The following is a 14,074-nucleotide window of genomic DNA, read 5'->3' on the forward strand; positions in this document are numbered from 1 at the left end:
AATGGCTGTGAACTCTTTTATTCCAACCCATGTTGAATAAAAATTTTGCCGCACCATCAAATGATCTCCACAGTTTAAATATCCACTGTTCCATGTTAAATTCCAGAGATATTAATACATTTTGAGGCCATTTGCAGAAAGTAAGAAATTACCGTGCACAATATGCAATGACCTCATGCTTGTAATGAGTATAAAATGTTTCCCCACTGGAAATATATATTTGTTAATACATTTTCTTGATTATCTTGTAAAATAGGAAAAAAAAAGCATACAATCGTTCTGTGGACACCTTCTGACCTTCATACAGCAATCTACTATATTTACAGTTTCCCTGATGGTGGCAAACTGCAGCAAGCATATGATAGAACATAGAACATAGCAATGTACAGGCCCTTTGGCCCTCAATGTTGTGCCGAGCTATGTCCGAATGCAAGATCAAGCTATTCCACTCCCCATCATTCTGGTGTTCTCCATGTGCCTATTCAATAACGGCTTGAAAGTTCCAAAAGCGCAGGCAGTCTATTCCACACCCCAACCACTCTCTGAGTAAAGAATCTAACTCAGGCATCCCTCCTACATCTCCCACCATGATCCTTAAAGTTATGCCCCCTAGTAACAGCTACATCCATCCGAGGAAATAGTCTCTGCATGTCCATTCTATCTATCCCCCTCATCATCTTATAAATCTCTATTAAGCCGTTTGTTATCCTCCTCTGCACTAAACAGAAAAGCCCCAGCTTCCTCAAATTTTCCTCACAAGACCCTACCCTCCAAACCAGGCAACATCCTGGTAAATCTCCTCTGCATTCTGTCCAATGCTTCCACATCCGCCTTATAGTGAAGTGACCAGAACTGCACACAATATTGCAAAATGTGGTCTCACCAGTGTCTGGTATAGTTGCAGCATAACTCCACGGCCCTTAGACTCAAACACCCTGTTAATAAACACTAACACACTATAAGCCTTCTTCACGGCTCTATCTACTTGAGTGGCAACCTTCAAGAGATCTGTGGATATGAACTCCAAGGATCTCTCTGTTCCTCCACATTCATCAGAGCCCTGCCGTTGACCCTCTAATCCGCATTCAAGTTTGTTCTACCAAAATGATTCACCTCACACTTGTCAGGGTTAAACTCCATCTGTCACTTTTCTGCCCAGCTCTGCATCCTATCAATGTCTCTTTGCAGCCTACAAGAGTCCTCCATCTCATCTACTACTCCACCAATCTTGGTGTCATCAGCAAATTTACTAACCCACCCTTCGGCCCCCTCTTTCAAGTCATTGATAAAAATCACAAATAGCAGAGGACCCAACACTGATCCTTGTAGTATAATGCTGGTAACTGGTCTCCAGTCTGAAAATTTTCCCTACCCTCTGTCTTCCATGAGACAGCTAGTTACTTATCCAATCGGCCAAATTTCCTTCTATCCCACACCTCCTTACTTTCTTCATGAGCCTACCATGGGGAACTTAGTCGCAAAAACCCAGCTTGCAGGTGCAGCAGGTGGTCAGGAAGGCGAATGGGATGCTAGCCTTCATAGCGAGGGAGATTGAATATAAAAGTAGGGAGGTCTTGCTGCGGCTGTATAGGGCATTGGTGAGGCCACAGCTGGAGTACTGTGTGCAGTTTTGGGCACCGTACTTACGCAAGGATATTTTGGCCTTGGAGGGAGTGCAGAGGAGGTTTACTAGGCTGATACCGGAGTTGAGGGGGTTGAGCTATGAGGAGAGGCTGAATAAACTAGGCTTGTACTCATTGGAGTTTAGAAGAATGAGGGGAGATCTCATTGAGACGTACAAGATGAATGGGATGGATAGGATAGAGATGGAGAGACTCTTCCCGCTCAGAAAGGACAGTAGGACTAGGGGGCACAGCCTCAAGATAAAGGTGGGGTGGTTTAGAACGGAGTTGAGGAAGAACTTCTTCACTCAAAGGGTGGTGAATCTCTGGAATTCTCTGCCCGTTGAAGTGGTGGAGGCTGCCTCGCTAAATATTTTTAAGACGCGGGTTGATGGGTTTTTGATAAGAGAGGGGATTAAGGGTTATGGGGAGAGGGCGGGAATGTGGAACTGAGCCACGACAGATCAGCCATGATCTTATTGAATGGCAGGGCAGGCTCAAAGGGCCAAATGGCCTACTCTTGCTCCTATTTCTTATGTTCTTATGTTCTTAAAATCCATGTATACAACATCAACGGCTCTACCTTCGTCCACACAATTTGTTACCTCCTCAAAGAATTCAATCAGATTTGTGAGGCAGGACGTACCCCTCATGTTCTCACTAACAATTCAGCCAAAACATTTTTATTTCCTGCAATGTGTATAATGTGTATTTTAAAGAGGCTGTAAGACTAAGGTCTATTGAAACAACCTGGCATTGGTAACTTCAAATTTCTCAAGAAATTTCAAATTGTTATCGTACGTGAGTTTTAGGCCCTCTTCATGTTTATTGCTACCATTGACCCTGAAATTCTGGAGAAATAATAAAAACCCTAATGGCTTGATGATTAGGTAGATTGCTCGTGCTAGATTGCATTATAGTGAGGAAATATATATAGGTTAGGTTGATTAGGCATGGTAAGTATGCAGGGTGACGGGGGTAAGCAATGGAAGTGTATCTGGATAATACACTATTCGACTTGATTTAACCTGATTAATTTTTGTACATCAATTAGTATACAGTAAAACGTGTTTTTGTTGTGCACTAAACAGACAAAGCATACCATACAATTGAGAAGGAAAGGAGAGAATGGAGAATCTTGTGTTGTAACCATAACTAGGTTGTAGAGAAAAAAAAAATCAACTAAATGCAAGATAGCTCCACCTCACGGCATTGCGACACAGTGATTATGACAATAACCAGAATTTTCAGGATACAATGAAAAGAAAAGAAAGTATTTTTTTGAACAAAGATAAGAGGAGTAAGATTGCAGAGGCAATAGTGGAGTATAGAAAGTGCAGGATGGAGCTTAAGAAATCAATCTGGTGGCATGCTGGCACAGTGGTCAGCACTGCTGCCTCACAGCGCCAGGATCACAGTTTCAAATCTGGTCTTGGATGACTGTTTGTGTGGAATTTACACACTGTCTGCGTGGGTTTCCTCTGGGTGCTCAGGTTTCATCCTACAGATCAAACAAGTGCAGGTTAAGTTGATTGGCCATGCTAAATTGAGCCTAATTTCAGGTGGATTAGCAGAGTAAATGTGTGGGATTACGGAAATATGCCTGGATGGAATCGTGGATGGTACAGACTCAATGAGCCGAATAGCCTTCTTGTAATATAGGGATTCTATGATTTTGGAGAGCAAAGACAGGATATGACAAAACTCTGGCTGGTAAAAGTGGCAAAATACTAAGATATTCTATATCAATGGGAAGAGGCTAACCAAGGAAAGAATAGGGTCCATTCAGGACCAAAGAGAAAATCTGTGGGTGGACGCAGAGAAAATTGGTAGGGTGTTAAACGAATATTTCACATATGTCTTCGGCCATGAGAATGAGGAGGTAGATTTGGAACTCGGGGAGAGAGACTGGAAGGTTCCAGAGAAATTTACCGTGGGGAGGGATGAGGTATTAGGGGTATTGGTGGGCTTAAAAGTGGACAGGTGTATAGGTTCAGAAGAAATGTGACCGAGCATGTTGTCTGAGTGGAAACTGCAGGGGCACAGACACAAATTGTTGATTCCTCCTTGGCCACTGGAGAGGTACACACAGTAAGAAGTCTCACAATATCAGGTTAAAGTCCAACAGGTTTATTTGGTAGCAAACACCACTAGCTTTCAGAGCTCTGCCTCTTTGTCAGGTGAGTGGGGAGTTCTGATCACAAGCAGGCATATAAAGACACCCAGTTTACAAAATACTGATTAGAATTTGAGTCTTTACAGTTAATCAAGTCTTAAAGATGCAGACAATGTGATTGGAGATAGCATTAAGCATAGGTTAAAGTAATGTGTATTGTCTCCAGACAGGACAGTGAGATATTGCAAGCCCAGGCAAGTCATGGGAGTTACAAATAGTGTGACATGAAACCAAAATCCTGCTTGAGGGCATCTCACGTGTGCGGATCTTGGCTATCAGTCTCTGCTCAACGACTCTGCATGTCGTGTGTCGTGAAGGCCGCCTTGGAAAATGCTCATGGAGAATGCCATATGCCCGTGACCTCTGAAGTCTTCCCCAACAGGAAGAGAACAGCCTTGCCTGGCGATTGTCGAGCTGTGTTCATTCATCCATTAGCGTAGCGTCTGCATGGTTTCCCCAATGTACCAAGCCTCGGGACATCTTTTCCTGCAGCGTATCCGGTAGACAACGTTGGCCGAGTTGCAAAAGTATGTACTGTGTACGTGGCGGATGGTGTTCTCATGCGCATGTCGTGTTTGTGATCAGAACTCCCCATCAGCTAACGAAGGAGCGATCTCCATTCAACAACCATTCACTGACGACTTGGATTGGGAAGAGAGAGAAGGACATTAACACAGTGAATGCATATCTGGCTAGGTTGGGAGGAGTGGATATTCTAACAAGGAGCCAGCTGGACAGTTTCTTGGTGAATCCAATGGTTGAAAACGTTGTCTGTTTTACCTTCACTTCACTGCATGATAAAGATACATATCTACAGGTTTTAAGCAATTATTTGAAAGACGCACTAACTTCAAAAGAGCCAGGTCACACAACGCAAGATGACACATGTCAGCCCAATGAGGATTGGTTCGATGTCATTTCAGTCTCCCAACAAATGAGGAAACTGGCGAGATTGTTCCTGAAATTCGCCAAACCCAACATGTCTGGTGGAGGAAATATGCGCACTGAGAGCTGCAAGATCGCAATAACTTCAATAGATGATAAAAATTGCACTGGGGCATCAATTTTCCTGTATGAACAGGGAATGTTGGTAAATAAGGCGTTTAAACCACAAAAATCTGAGATTCCACAGATTGTCGGGACAAGCGATTCCACTGTCACGCTACATCTCAAGGCCCCTGTAGGTAATGCTGAGCCAGTGCTAATGTTTAGGGTAGAATACAGGTGTGAACAAGATGAGGATTGGTCTGTGGAGAACACGGTGGATTGTAGTGAGACCTTTACCGTGTCTGGTTTGCAACCATACCATCAGTACCAGTTCAGGTCGGTCTATATTTATAAGGCATGGGTAGGTTTGCTCAGTGATCCCACTGCCTGTACCCTCACTCTTCCTGCTGCTCCGCCGACTGACATTTCCGTATCCAAAGTTCAACCAACATCACTAACCATTACCTGGGCCCCTCCAGTGCGGGTCGCTGATGGTGTGAATATTGAATGTTACTTAATCAAATATCAGAAACAGAATTGTCAGCAGGACTCATGGACGGAGCAAAGTAACGAAGGTCCGGTTTGTAGATGTACATTGAGCAACCTTGACGCTGATACTTCCTACAGGGTCCAGGTGTCCGCTCTTTGTGGAAAAGCTGGCATAGGTGCTTCAAGTCAGAAGACGGTGATTGTAACTTCCAGACAGAGGGTCCCAAATCAATTGGTAGAACGTGCACGCAAAATGAGCAAACTGATAAATGATGGGTGTCCAGAAGTCTACCAGCTCCCCTTGACAGAGAAAATGGAGAATGAGTATTATCTCCCTATCTATTTATCCGACTCTTCGTGTAGCAATGGGATTGTTAATCTGATCCTGTCGCCGACATTGAAATGCTGGAGAAAGTGTATATTTGGTGAAGCCAGGAACTCGGCCAATTCTCGGACCATCATTGTCACTGGGAAAAGGGATTCAGGGAAATATGACCTAATCAATGGACTGATCAATTACATCCTGGGTGTGGAGTGGATGGACCAGATCAGGTTCAAAGTCGCTGGCAGTTCTGAGGATCAGAGTGCAGGTAGCAATAATGAGTATTCAATGATTCAATATGAAATCAATCACCAAGAGGGTTTCCGAGTTCCATATTCTCTCACCATTGTGGAATTCAATGAAGAATTACTGCACTACTCCGATGTACTTTTCGAAGATCACACCAGTATTAAACAATGTAATTGTCTGTGTGTAATGGCAAAATCGTCAGCAGTTTCTTCGCTGGAGAATGTGAACCTCAATCATATTAAACCCTATTTTAAGGATAGCAGATTCATTCCCCAGCTCATGGTCACGTCGTGTGATGGTCAAACACCAGCTGTACTTCAGGCACTTCAGAACTCGGAAATTAACTTCCGCAGAGATGCTGCGGGTGTTCCCATTCACTTCAAATTTAACTTTTCAAGCTTGTTCTCTTCCAGCTCCTTTTCTAGTAATCAAGGGGAAGGGAGTGGATCGGAGCGGAACCAGCCGGGTCCCGGGAAGTCTGCGACAGATGACAGTGAGGTTGGGAAAAGAGAATGACATGAAAATCTGAATGGTCTCCTGTGGAACATGACAAACGACAGCCTCCAACAATTCCTTGTGGAATTAAATGCCCCATAGGCATTGGCTGAATATAGTTGGAACATGGTTAGAGCTGGTGCTAAAGGAGTTCAATTATGGGGACATGTCAGTTGACTATATTGATATTTTGTTCAACGTAAGAGATGTGAGTGTAATGGATGAATGTGTTATTGCCAATCAGAATAAGTAATGAGACTAGCCCCGTAAAGAGAGAGGCAGTAGCGTCGTGATGTTGTCACCGCATTGTAATCTAGAGACACAGGAGAAGATCCAGGGACCTGGGTTTGAATCTCACCATGATAGATGGTGGAATTTGCCTCCAGTAACTACTACTCCAGTTTTAAAAGTCTAATGTTGACCATAAAACTGTTGCCGATTATTTTAAAAAACCATTTGGTTAATTTTATGGATTAATTATCTTCCTTATGTGGCCTGGCCTATATGTGACTCCAGATGCATAGCTGTGTGATTGGTTCTCAAATGTGCTCTGGAATGGAGGGTAGTTAGGAATCAGCAACTCTCATATCCACAGAATGAATTAAACAAAAATAAAATATATCGTTTGCTATTAAGTTGTAAATTAGTCATGATTTAAATGAATTTTGCAATCCGTACAATGAAACTGGGTGCACGCAGGCGCTGATTTCACTGTCTATCTTGAAAAGTAAAGAAAAGGACTGAATAGCCTTCTTCCGTTTTTTGTTTCGCACGTTTTAGAAAATAATTACTTCCTGCTGTCGCGTGTAACTGGATGGATGGTGATATGGCTGCCCGCCCGTTCTTTTCTCCCAGTCAAGCGGTTGAATGACTTACTTGTTCTTCCAAAAAAAAGTCCTCTGAAGTTCAATGAACCTCTACATCATGATCAACGGCTCAATGGTTTTCCAGAAAGGATTTTATGTAGTCCCTTCAAGTTCTTAATCAGGATTTTTGTTTTAAATAAGTAAATTGTGTGTGTTAACTCACCCTCACTGCATTATCCTCTAGAATACAAAATGACCATAAAAGTTATTAATTATCACACACACACGTGCCCCAAATGTTTCCAAGGCAAAGCCTCATTCACTTAACTCACTTGCCAATCACACACACACACACACACACAAAGATTAGACACCAATGAAGTTGAAATTGTAATTACGAAACTAAAACGTGTGACTCGGGTTCTATATAAATGTAGGCCCGATGATGTCTTGGCTGAGGTCATTCTTCAATCCTAGTGTAGAAATGAAAGTTCTCACGAAACTTTAAAGCCCCTTCAAGACGAGTAGCCTGGAAGTTGGATCTCTGTAAACTTGAAAGCTGGAACAATGTGAACATTTCGTCTGCATTTGTAGACTTTCAGCAACAATGGTTCAACTGCTCCAGGTGTTTTCTTTTGGTCAAATGTGTTCCACACACATGATTTGCTTTATTCAGTTTGCATCACGCTGCTGTTCCGGGTTATTATGTTTGAATCTATGAATACAGGGTTAACATGCTGGTTGCAGATCAGCACAGTAAAATAGCAGTTGACAAAATTATTTCAGTTTTATCTTAGCCCCCAGTTTCAAACCAGTCAGAAGTCTCAAACCACCATTTCAATCCAACAGATTTACTTGGAATCAAGAGCTTTAAAAGCCCTGCTCCTTTACCACCTGATCACATGTCCTTCAAGTGCTGAATTATTATTCCAAGATGGTAAAATATCATAGGTGACTATGAACTTCTTTATTCGGACCCATGTTGAACAAATTTTCGCCACACTATCAAAAGCTCTGCACACTTAATTATCTGCTGTCTCATGTTACATTCCAGAGATATTAATCCATCTTGAGGCCATTTTCAGAAAGTATAATCTTACATCCACAATATGCAATGACCTCATTTTAGTACTGAGCAGGACATGTTTTCCATTTGGGAAATATATATTTGATGGCATATTATTCTGAAAAACAGGGGGGAAAAAAACATACAATCATGCTGTGCGTACCATCTGACTTTCATACAGCAATTTACTATTTTTAGAGTGTCCCCCTGCTGGTTGCAAGTGTACATTCTGGCCAACAATTCAGTCAACACATTTTTTTTTTAAATTTCCTGGAATGTGTACAAAATTTATTTTAAAGAAGCTGTAAGATTTAAGATTATTGAAACAATCTATCATGTTTAACTTGAAATTTCTCAAGAAAGTTCAACTTGTTATCGTGCTTGAATGTTCGGACATTACAAGCATCAACTCTGATATTCCGGAGAAACAATGAAAGTCCTAATGACCTGATGCTTAGGTGGATTGGCCGTGCTAAATTGCCTCTTAGTGACAAAATATGTGTCGATTGGAGTAAGCATGGTAAATGTGCAGAATGACGAGATAAACCATGGAAGTGCAGCTGGGTAATATAATGTTTGATTTGATTTGAATTGATTTATTATTGCTACATCAATTAGTATACAGGAAAAAAAAGGTGATTTTACTGCGCACTAAACAGACAAAGCATACCATTCATAGAGAAGGAAAGGACAGAATGAAGAATGTATTGTTGCAGGCATAGCTAGGTTGTAGATAAAGATCAACTAAATGTGAGGTATGTCTCTGCCACGGCATGCAGACATAATGGTTATGAAAGGTAACCAGGGATATTCAAGATATAATGAGAAAGAAAAGTTTTGTTTTAATAAGTATGAGGAGTAAGTCTGCGGAAGCAATAGTAGAATATGGAAAATGCAGGATGGAGCTTAAGAAATCAATGTGGTTAGCACTGCTATCTCACAGCGCCAGGGTCCCAGTTTCAATCCGAGCGTTGGGTCACTGTCTGTGTGGAGTTTGTACAATCTCCCCCTGTCTGCGTGGGTTTCCTCCGGGTGCTCCAGTTTCCTCCCATAGGCCAAAGATCTGTGGGTTACGTTGATTGGGCACAAAAAATTAACCCTAATGTCAGGGGGATTAGCAGAGTAAATGTGTGGGGTTATGGGAATAAGCCTGGGTGGGACCGTGGTCAGTACAGAATCGATGGGCCGAATGACCTCCTTCTGTGCTGTAGAGATGCAATGATTCTTTGAATCAGGAGAGCAAAGAGGAAATTCGAGAAAATACTAGTTGGTAAAAGTAGGCAAAATACTAAGATATTCTATAAAACTACATTTTTGGGAAGGAGAAACCAGGGAAAGACTAGAGCCCATTAATCACAAAAGGGAAAATCTGAGGTGGGCACAAAGGAGATTGGTACGGTGTTAAACAAATATTTCACACATATCGTCACTCATGACAATGAGGACGTAGTTTTGGAATTCAGCGAGAGAGACTGAAAGGCTCTAGAAACAAAATCATAGGGAGGGGCGGGCATTAAAAGTGGACAAATATCCAGGGTTCGGATGAGATGTGGACCAGGCTGTTGTGGAAAGCAAGGGAGGAAATTGCAGGGGCTCTGACCCAATTTTTTAATTCCTCCTTGGCACCGGGGAGGTGTCAGAGAACTGGAGCACACCTAATGTGGTCCTACCATTTATGAAAGGTTGTAGAAACAAGCAAGGGAGCTACAGACCAGTGAGTCTCATGTCTGTGATTGGAAAACTATTGGAGAAAATTCTGAAGGTGAGAATCTATCTCTATTTGTAAAAGCAAGGTTTTATCAGGGATAGCCAGCATGGTTTTGCCAGAGACAGGACATACATAACAAATTTAACTGACGTTTTGAGCATGGAACCAAGTGAACGAATGAGGGTAGTGCAGTTGATGTAATTTTCGTGAATTTTAGCAAAGCCTTTTGCAAATTCTCACATGCAAGACTCATTAAGAAGGCGTTTGCATCATATTACCTTTGTAAAGATTTTCGCGGGCTTTTTAACGGTATTTCTGTTTTAAAAGTTAGACAGGAAGTGGGCCGTGGGCCTTTGTGGGAAGGGATTTTACTTTACCGCGCAAAGTATAAAAGGAGGATTGCTGTAGCCAGCGGACAGCGTCGGGAGCGGGCAGCAGAGTGAGCGGGAAGGGCTTTGGATCACAGGGCTTGGCAGAAAAGGGCAGGGGAAGTTTAAATTCTTAACTGTGTTTAGAAATCACTTGGAGACTGGGATGGAGGGGCATGTGATGTGCTGTTTCTGTCTGATGTGGGAGCTGGTGGACCCCAAGGTCCTTCCCAATGACCATGTCTACAGTAAGTGCTGGTTGCTTGAAGAGCTCCAGCTCAAAGTAGACAAACTGAATTCTGAGCTTCAGCCACTGAGGCTCATCAGGGAGAGGGAGTGTAAACTGGATAATGGGGTACGAGAGAGATTCACACCCCCTAGACTGGCTAACTCTGAGGGTCAGGAACAAGGTGGTGCTGCTGAGGGGAATAATGGTGAGAGGAAGGAGACGGAGGGGGGAGTGGGGAGGACGGAGAGCGGGGGCGGGGGGGGGCGGGGGTGGGGGGGGGGGCGGGGGCGGGGGGGCGGGGGTGGGGGGGGGGCGGGGGCGGGGGGGGGCGGGGGTGGGGGGGGTGGTGGGGGGAGACCCAAAGGCCTCAGCCCCTGAATCTGCACAACAGGTTTAAGGTTCTTGCTCCCAGTGTGGACAAGAATGAGGGCTGTAAGGTTGATGAGCAAACTGCCCACCGTACAGTGGTGCAGGCACATGACAAAGAGGAAGAAGAGAAATGTAGTGGTAATTGGGGATAGTGTAGTTAGGGGTATAGGCACTGTCCTTTGTGACAATGATAAAGAATACAGAAGGGTGTGTTGTCTGCCTGGTGCTCGGGTCCAGGATGTCTCATCTGGGCTGCAGAGGAACCTGGAGTGGGAGGGTGAGAATCTGGTCATTGTGGTACATGTGGGTGCCAACGACATAGGCCAAATGGGAACTAAGGATCTGCAGAGGGAGTTTGCAAAGCTGGCAATCAAATTAAAAAGCAGAACCAACAAGGTGGTTATCTCTGGATTACTACCTGAACCACATGCAGATGGGCGCAGGGTAAATAGGATTAAAGAGATGAATGGGTGGGTCAGGGATTGGTGTGGGAGGAATGGGTTTGAATTTATGGGGCATTGGCACCAGTATTGGGGCAGATGGGACCTGTTCAGATGGGATGGTCTTAGTCTGAACCGTGCTGGGACCAGAGTCCTGGCAAATCGTATAACTAGGACTGTAGATAGGGCGTTAAACTAATTGTGTGTGTGTGTGTGTGTGGGGCGGGAGATTGTGGGGGATGGGTGGGTGAAGGTGTGGGAGAAATTACAATATCTAAAGTAAAAGAGAGAGGGTATGGGCATGGGAAAATGTTGAGGATGTCCCAATAATAAAAGGAGTAGGGGGCATGAGAAAGATTAGTAGTGTTCCTTCAAATAAGGTCCGGATAAAGGCTGGTATAAACACACTTTGACTGAACGCACGAAGCATTCGGAACAAAGAGAATGAGCTGATGGCGCAGATCAGCACAAATGTATATGATCTGATGGCCATTACGGAAATGTGGTTGCAGGGTGACAGGGACTGGGAGCTGAAAGTCCAGGGATATCAGGTGTTTAGGAAGGATAGATGGAAGGAAAAAGGGGGTGGGGTAGCTCTGATAATTAAGGATAATATCAGGGCGGTAGTTAGGGAAGATATAGGCTCCAAAGAGCAAAACGTTGAATCGTTGTGGGTGGAGATAAGGAATAGTAAGGGGAGGAAGACGCTGGTGGGTGTGGTCTATAGGCCCCCAAACAATAACTTAGAGGTGGGGCGGGCTATAAACAAGCAAATAAATGATGCATGCAGAAATGGAATGGCGATAATTATGGGGGATTTTAATCTGCATATTGATTGGTTGACCCAAGTCGGACACGGTGGGCTCGAGGAAGAGTTCTTGGAATGCTGTCAGGATAGTTTCCTTGAACAGTGTGTGATGGAACCTATGAGGGAGCAAGCTATCTTAGATCTGGTGTTGTGTAATGAGGCAGGTAGAATTAGGGATCTTCTTGTGAGGGATCCTCTTGGGACGAGCGATCATTGTATGGTTGAGTTTTTGATGCAGATGGAGGATGAGAAAGGAGGGTCCCGAACCTGTGTCCTCTGTTTGAACAGAGGGGAGTATGGTAGGATGAGAGAGGAATTGGCAAATATAGACTGGGGACGCAGATTGGTTGGTCGGATGGCTGAGGAACAGTGGAGGGTTTTTAAGGAGATCTCTTTCGGTACTCAGCAGAAATATAAAGAAGGAATGTAGGAGAAGGGATAACCAGCCGTGGTTATCAAAGGGCATAAAGGAGAGTATTAAATTAAAAGCTGATGCGTTCAGAGTGGCTAAAAGTAGTGGGAGATTAGAAGATTGGGAAAAGATTTAAAAATCAACAAAGAATGACTTAGAAGTTGATAAAGAAAGGAAGGATAGACTATGAAGCTAACCTAGCACTAAATATGAAAAAGGACAGTAAGAGTTTTTACAAATTCAGAAAGAAGACGAGGCTGGCTGGAGCGAATGTTGGACCCTTAGAGGATGAGAGGGGGGATTTAGTGGTGGGAGATGAGGAAATGGCTGAGGCCTTAAATAAGTTTTTTTGCCTCGGTCTTCACGGAGGAGGACATGAATAGTTTGCCGGATATTAAAGATAGAAGGATGGTAGGAGTTGAGGGCCTGAATGCGATTACTGTCACTAGAGAGGTAGTGCTTGATAGACGAATGGGACTGAAGGTGGACAAGTCCCCAGGACCGGATGGAATGCATCCCAGGGTTCTGAAGGAAATGGCAGAGGTGATAGCGGATGCCTTAGTAATTATTTACCAAAATTCACTGGATTCCGGGGAAATGCCGGAAGATTGGAAAACGGCTAACGTTACGCCACTGTTTGAAAAAGGTAGCAGACAAAAGGCAAGGAATTATAGGCCAGTTAGTTTAACGTCTGTTGTTGGAAAAATGCTCGAATCTGTCATCAGAGAAGAAATAGCGAGGCACCTAGAAAGGAATCGTTTGATAGAGCAGATGCAGCATGGATTTGTTAAGAGGAAGTCGTGTTTGTCAAATTTATTGGAACTCTATTTAGATTTTCAAAAGGCATTTGATAAGGTGCCTCATAAAAGGTTGCTACAGAAGGTTAGGGAGCACAGAGTTGGGGGTAAGGTGTTAGCGTGGATAGAGGATTGGTTGTCTAATAGGAAGCAGAGAGTTGGTATCGATGGGTGCTATTCTGATTGGCAGTTGGTGGCTAGTGGAGTGCCGCAGGGATTGGTGCTGGGGCCTCAGCTATTTACCATTTATATCGATGATCTGGAGAAGGGGGCTGAGTGTAGGGTGACGAAATTTGCTGATGACACGAAGATGAGTGGAAAAGCAAATTGCGTGGAGGGTGTGGAAAGTCTGCAGAGGGATCTGGATAGGCTGAGCAAGTGGGTGAGGACCTGGCAGATGGAGTACAATGTTAGCAAGTGTGAGGTTATCCACTTTGGCAGAAATAATAGTAGGAGGGATTACTATTTAAAGGGCGAAAAGCTGCAGCATGCTTCGGTGCAGAGGGACCTGGGGGTCCTTGTGCATGAGTCACAAAAACCCAGTCTGCAGGTGCAACAGGTGATCAAGAAGGCGAATGGGATGCTGGCCTTTATAGTGAGGGGGCAGGGCACTGGTGAGGCTGCAGCTGGAGTACTGTGTGCAGTTTCGGTCGTTGCACTTGCGCAAGGATATTTTGGCCTTGCGGGGAGTGCAGAGGAGGTTCACTCGGCTGATACCGGAGATGAGGAGG

General features: G+C 43.9%; 1 protein-coding gene across 1 annotated transcript; it reads left to right on the plus strand.

Moving 5' to 3' along the window:
- The first annotated feature begins 3,730 nt into the window (after nt 1-3,730).
- LOC145337348 (uncharacterized) lies at nt 3,731-6,361 on the plus strand. The gene has a single exon (XM_080182139.1). It carries the CDS (start codon nt 4,328-4,330, stop codon nt 6,359-6,361), a length of 2,034 nt encoding a protein of 677 aa, XP_080038265.1. The 5' UTR covers nt 3,731-4,327.
- Nucleotides 6,362-14,074: the final 7,713 nt, after the last annotated feature.

Source organism: Carcharhinus amblyrhynchos, unplaced genomic scaffold, assembly GCF_965287045.1.
Source record: "Carcharhinus amblyrhynchos unplaced genomic scaffold, sCarAmb.v2.hapA scaffold_47, whole genome shotgun sequence".
Classification (NCBI taxonomy): Eukaryota; Metazoa; Chordata; class Chondrichthyes; order Carcharhiniformes; family Carcharhinidae; genus Carcharhinus; species Carcharhinus amblyrhynchos.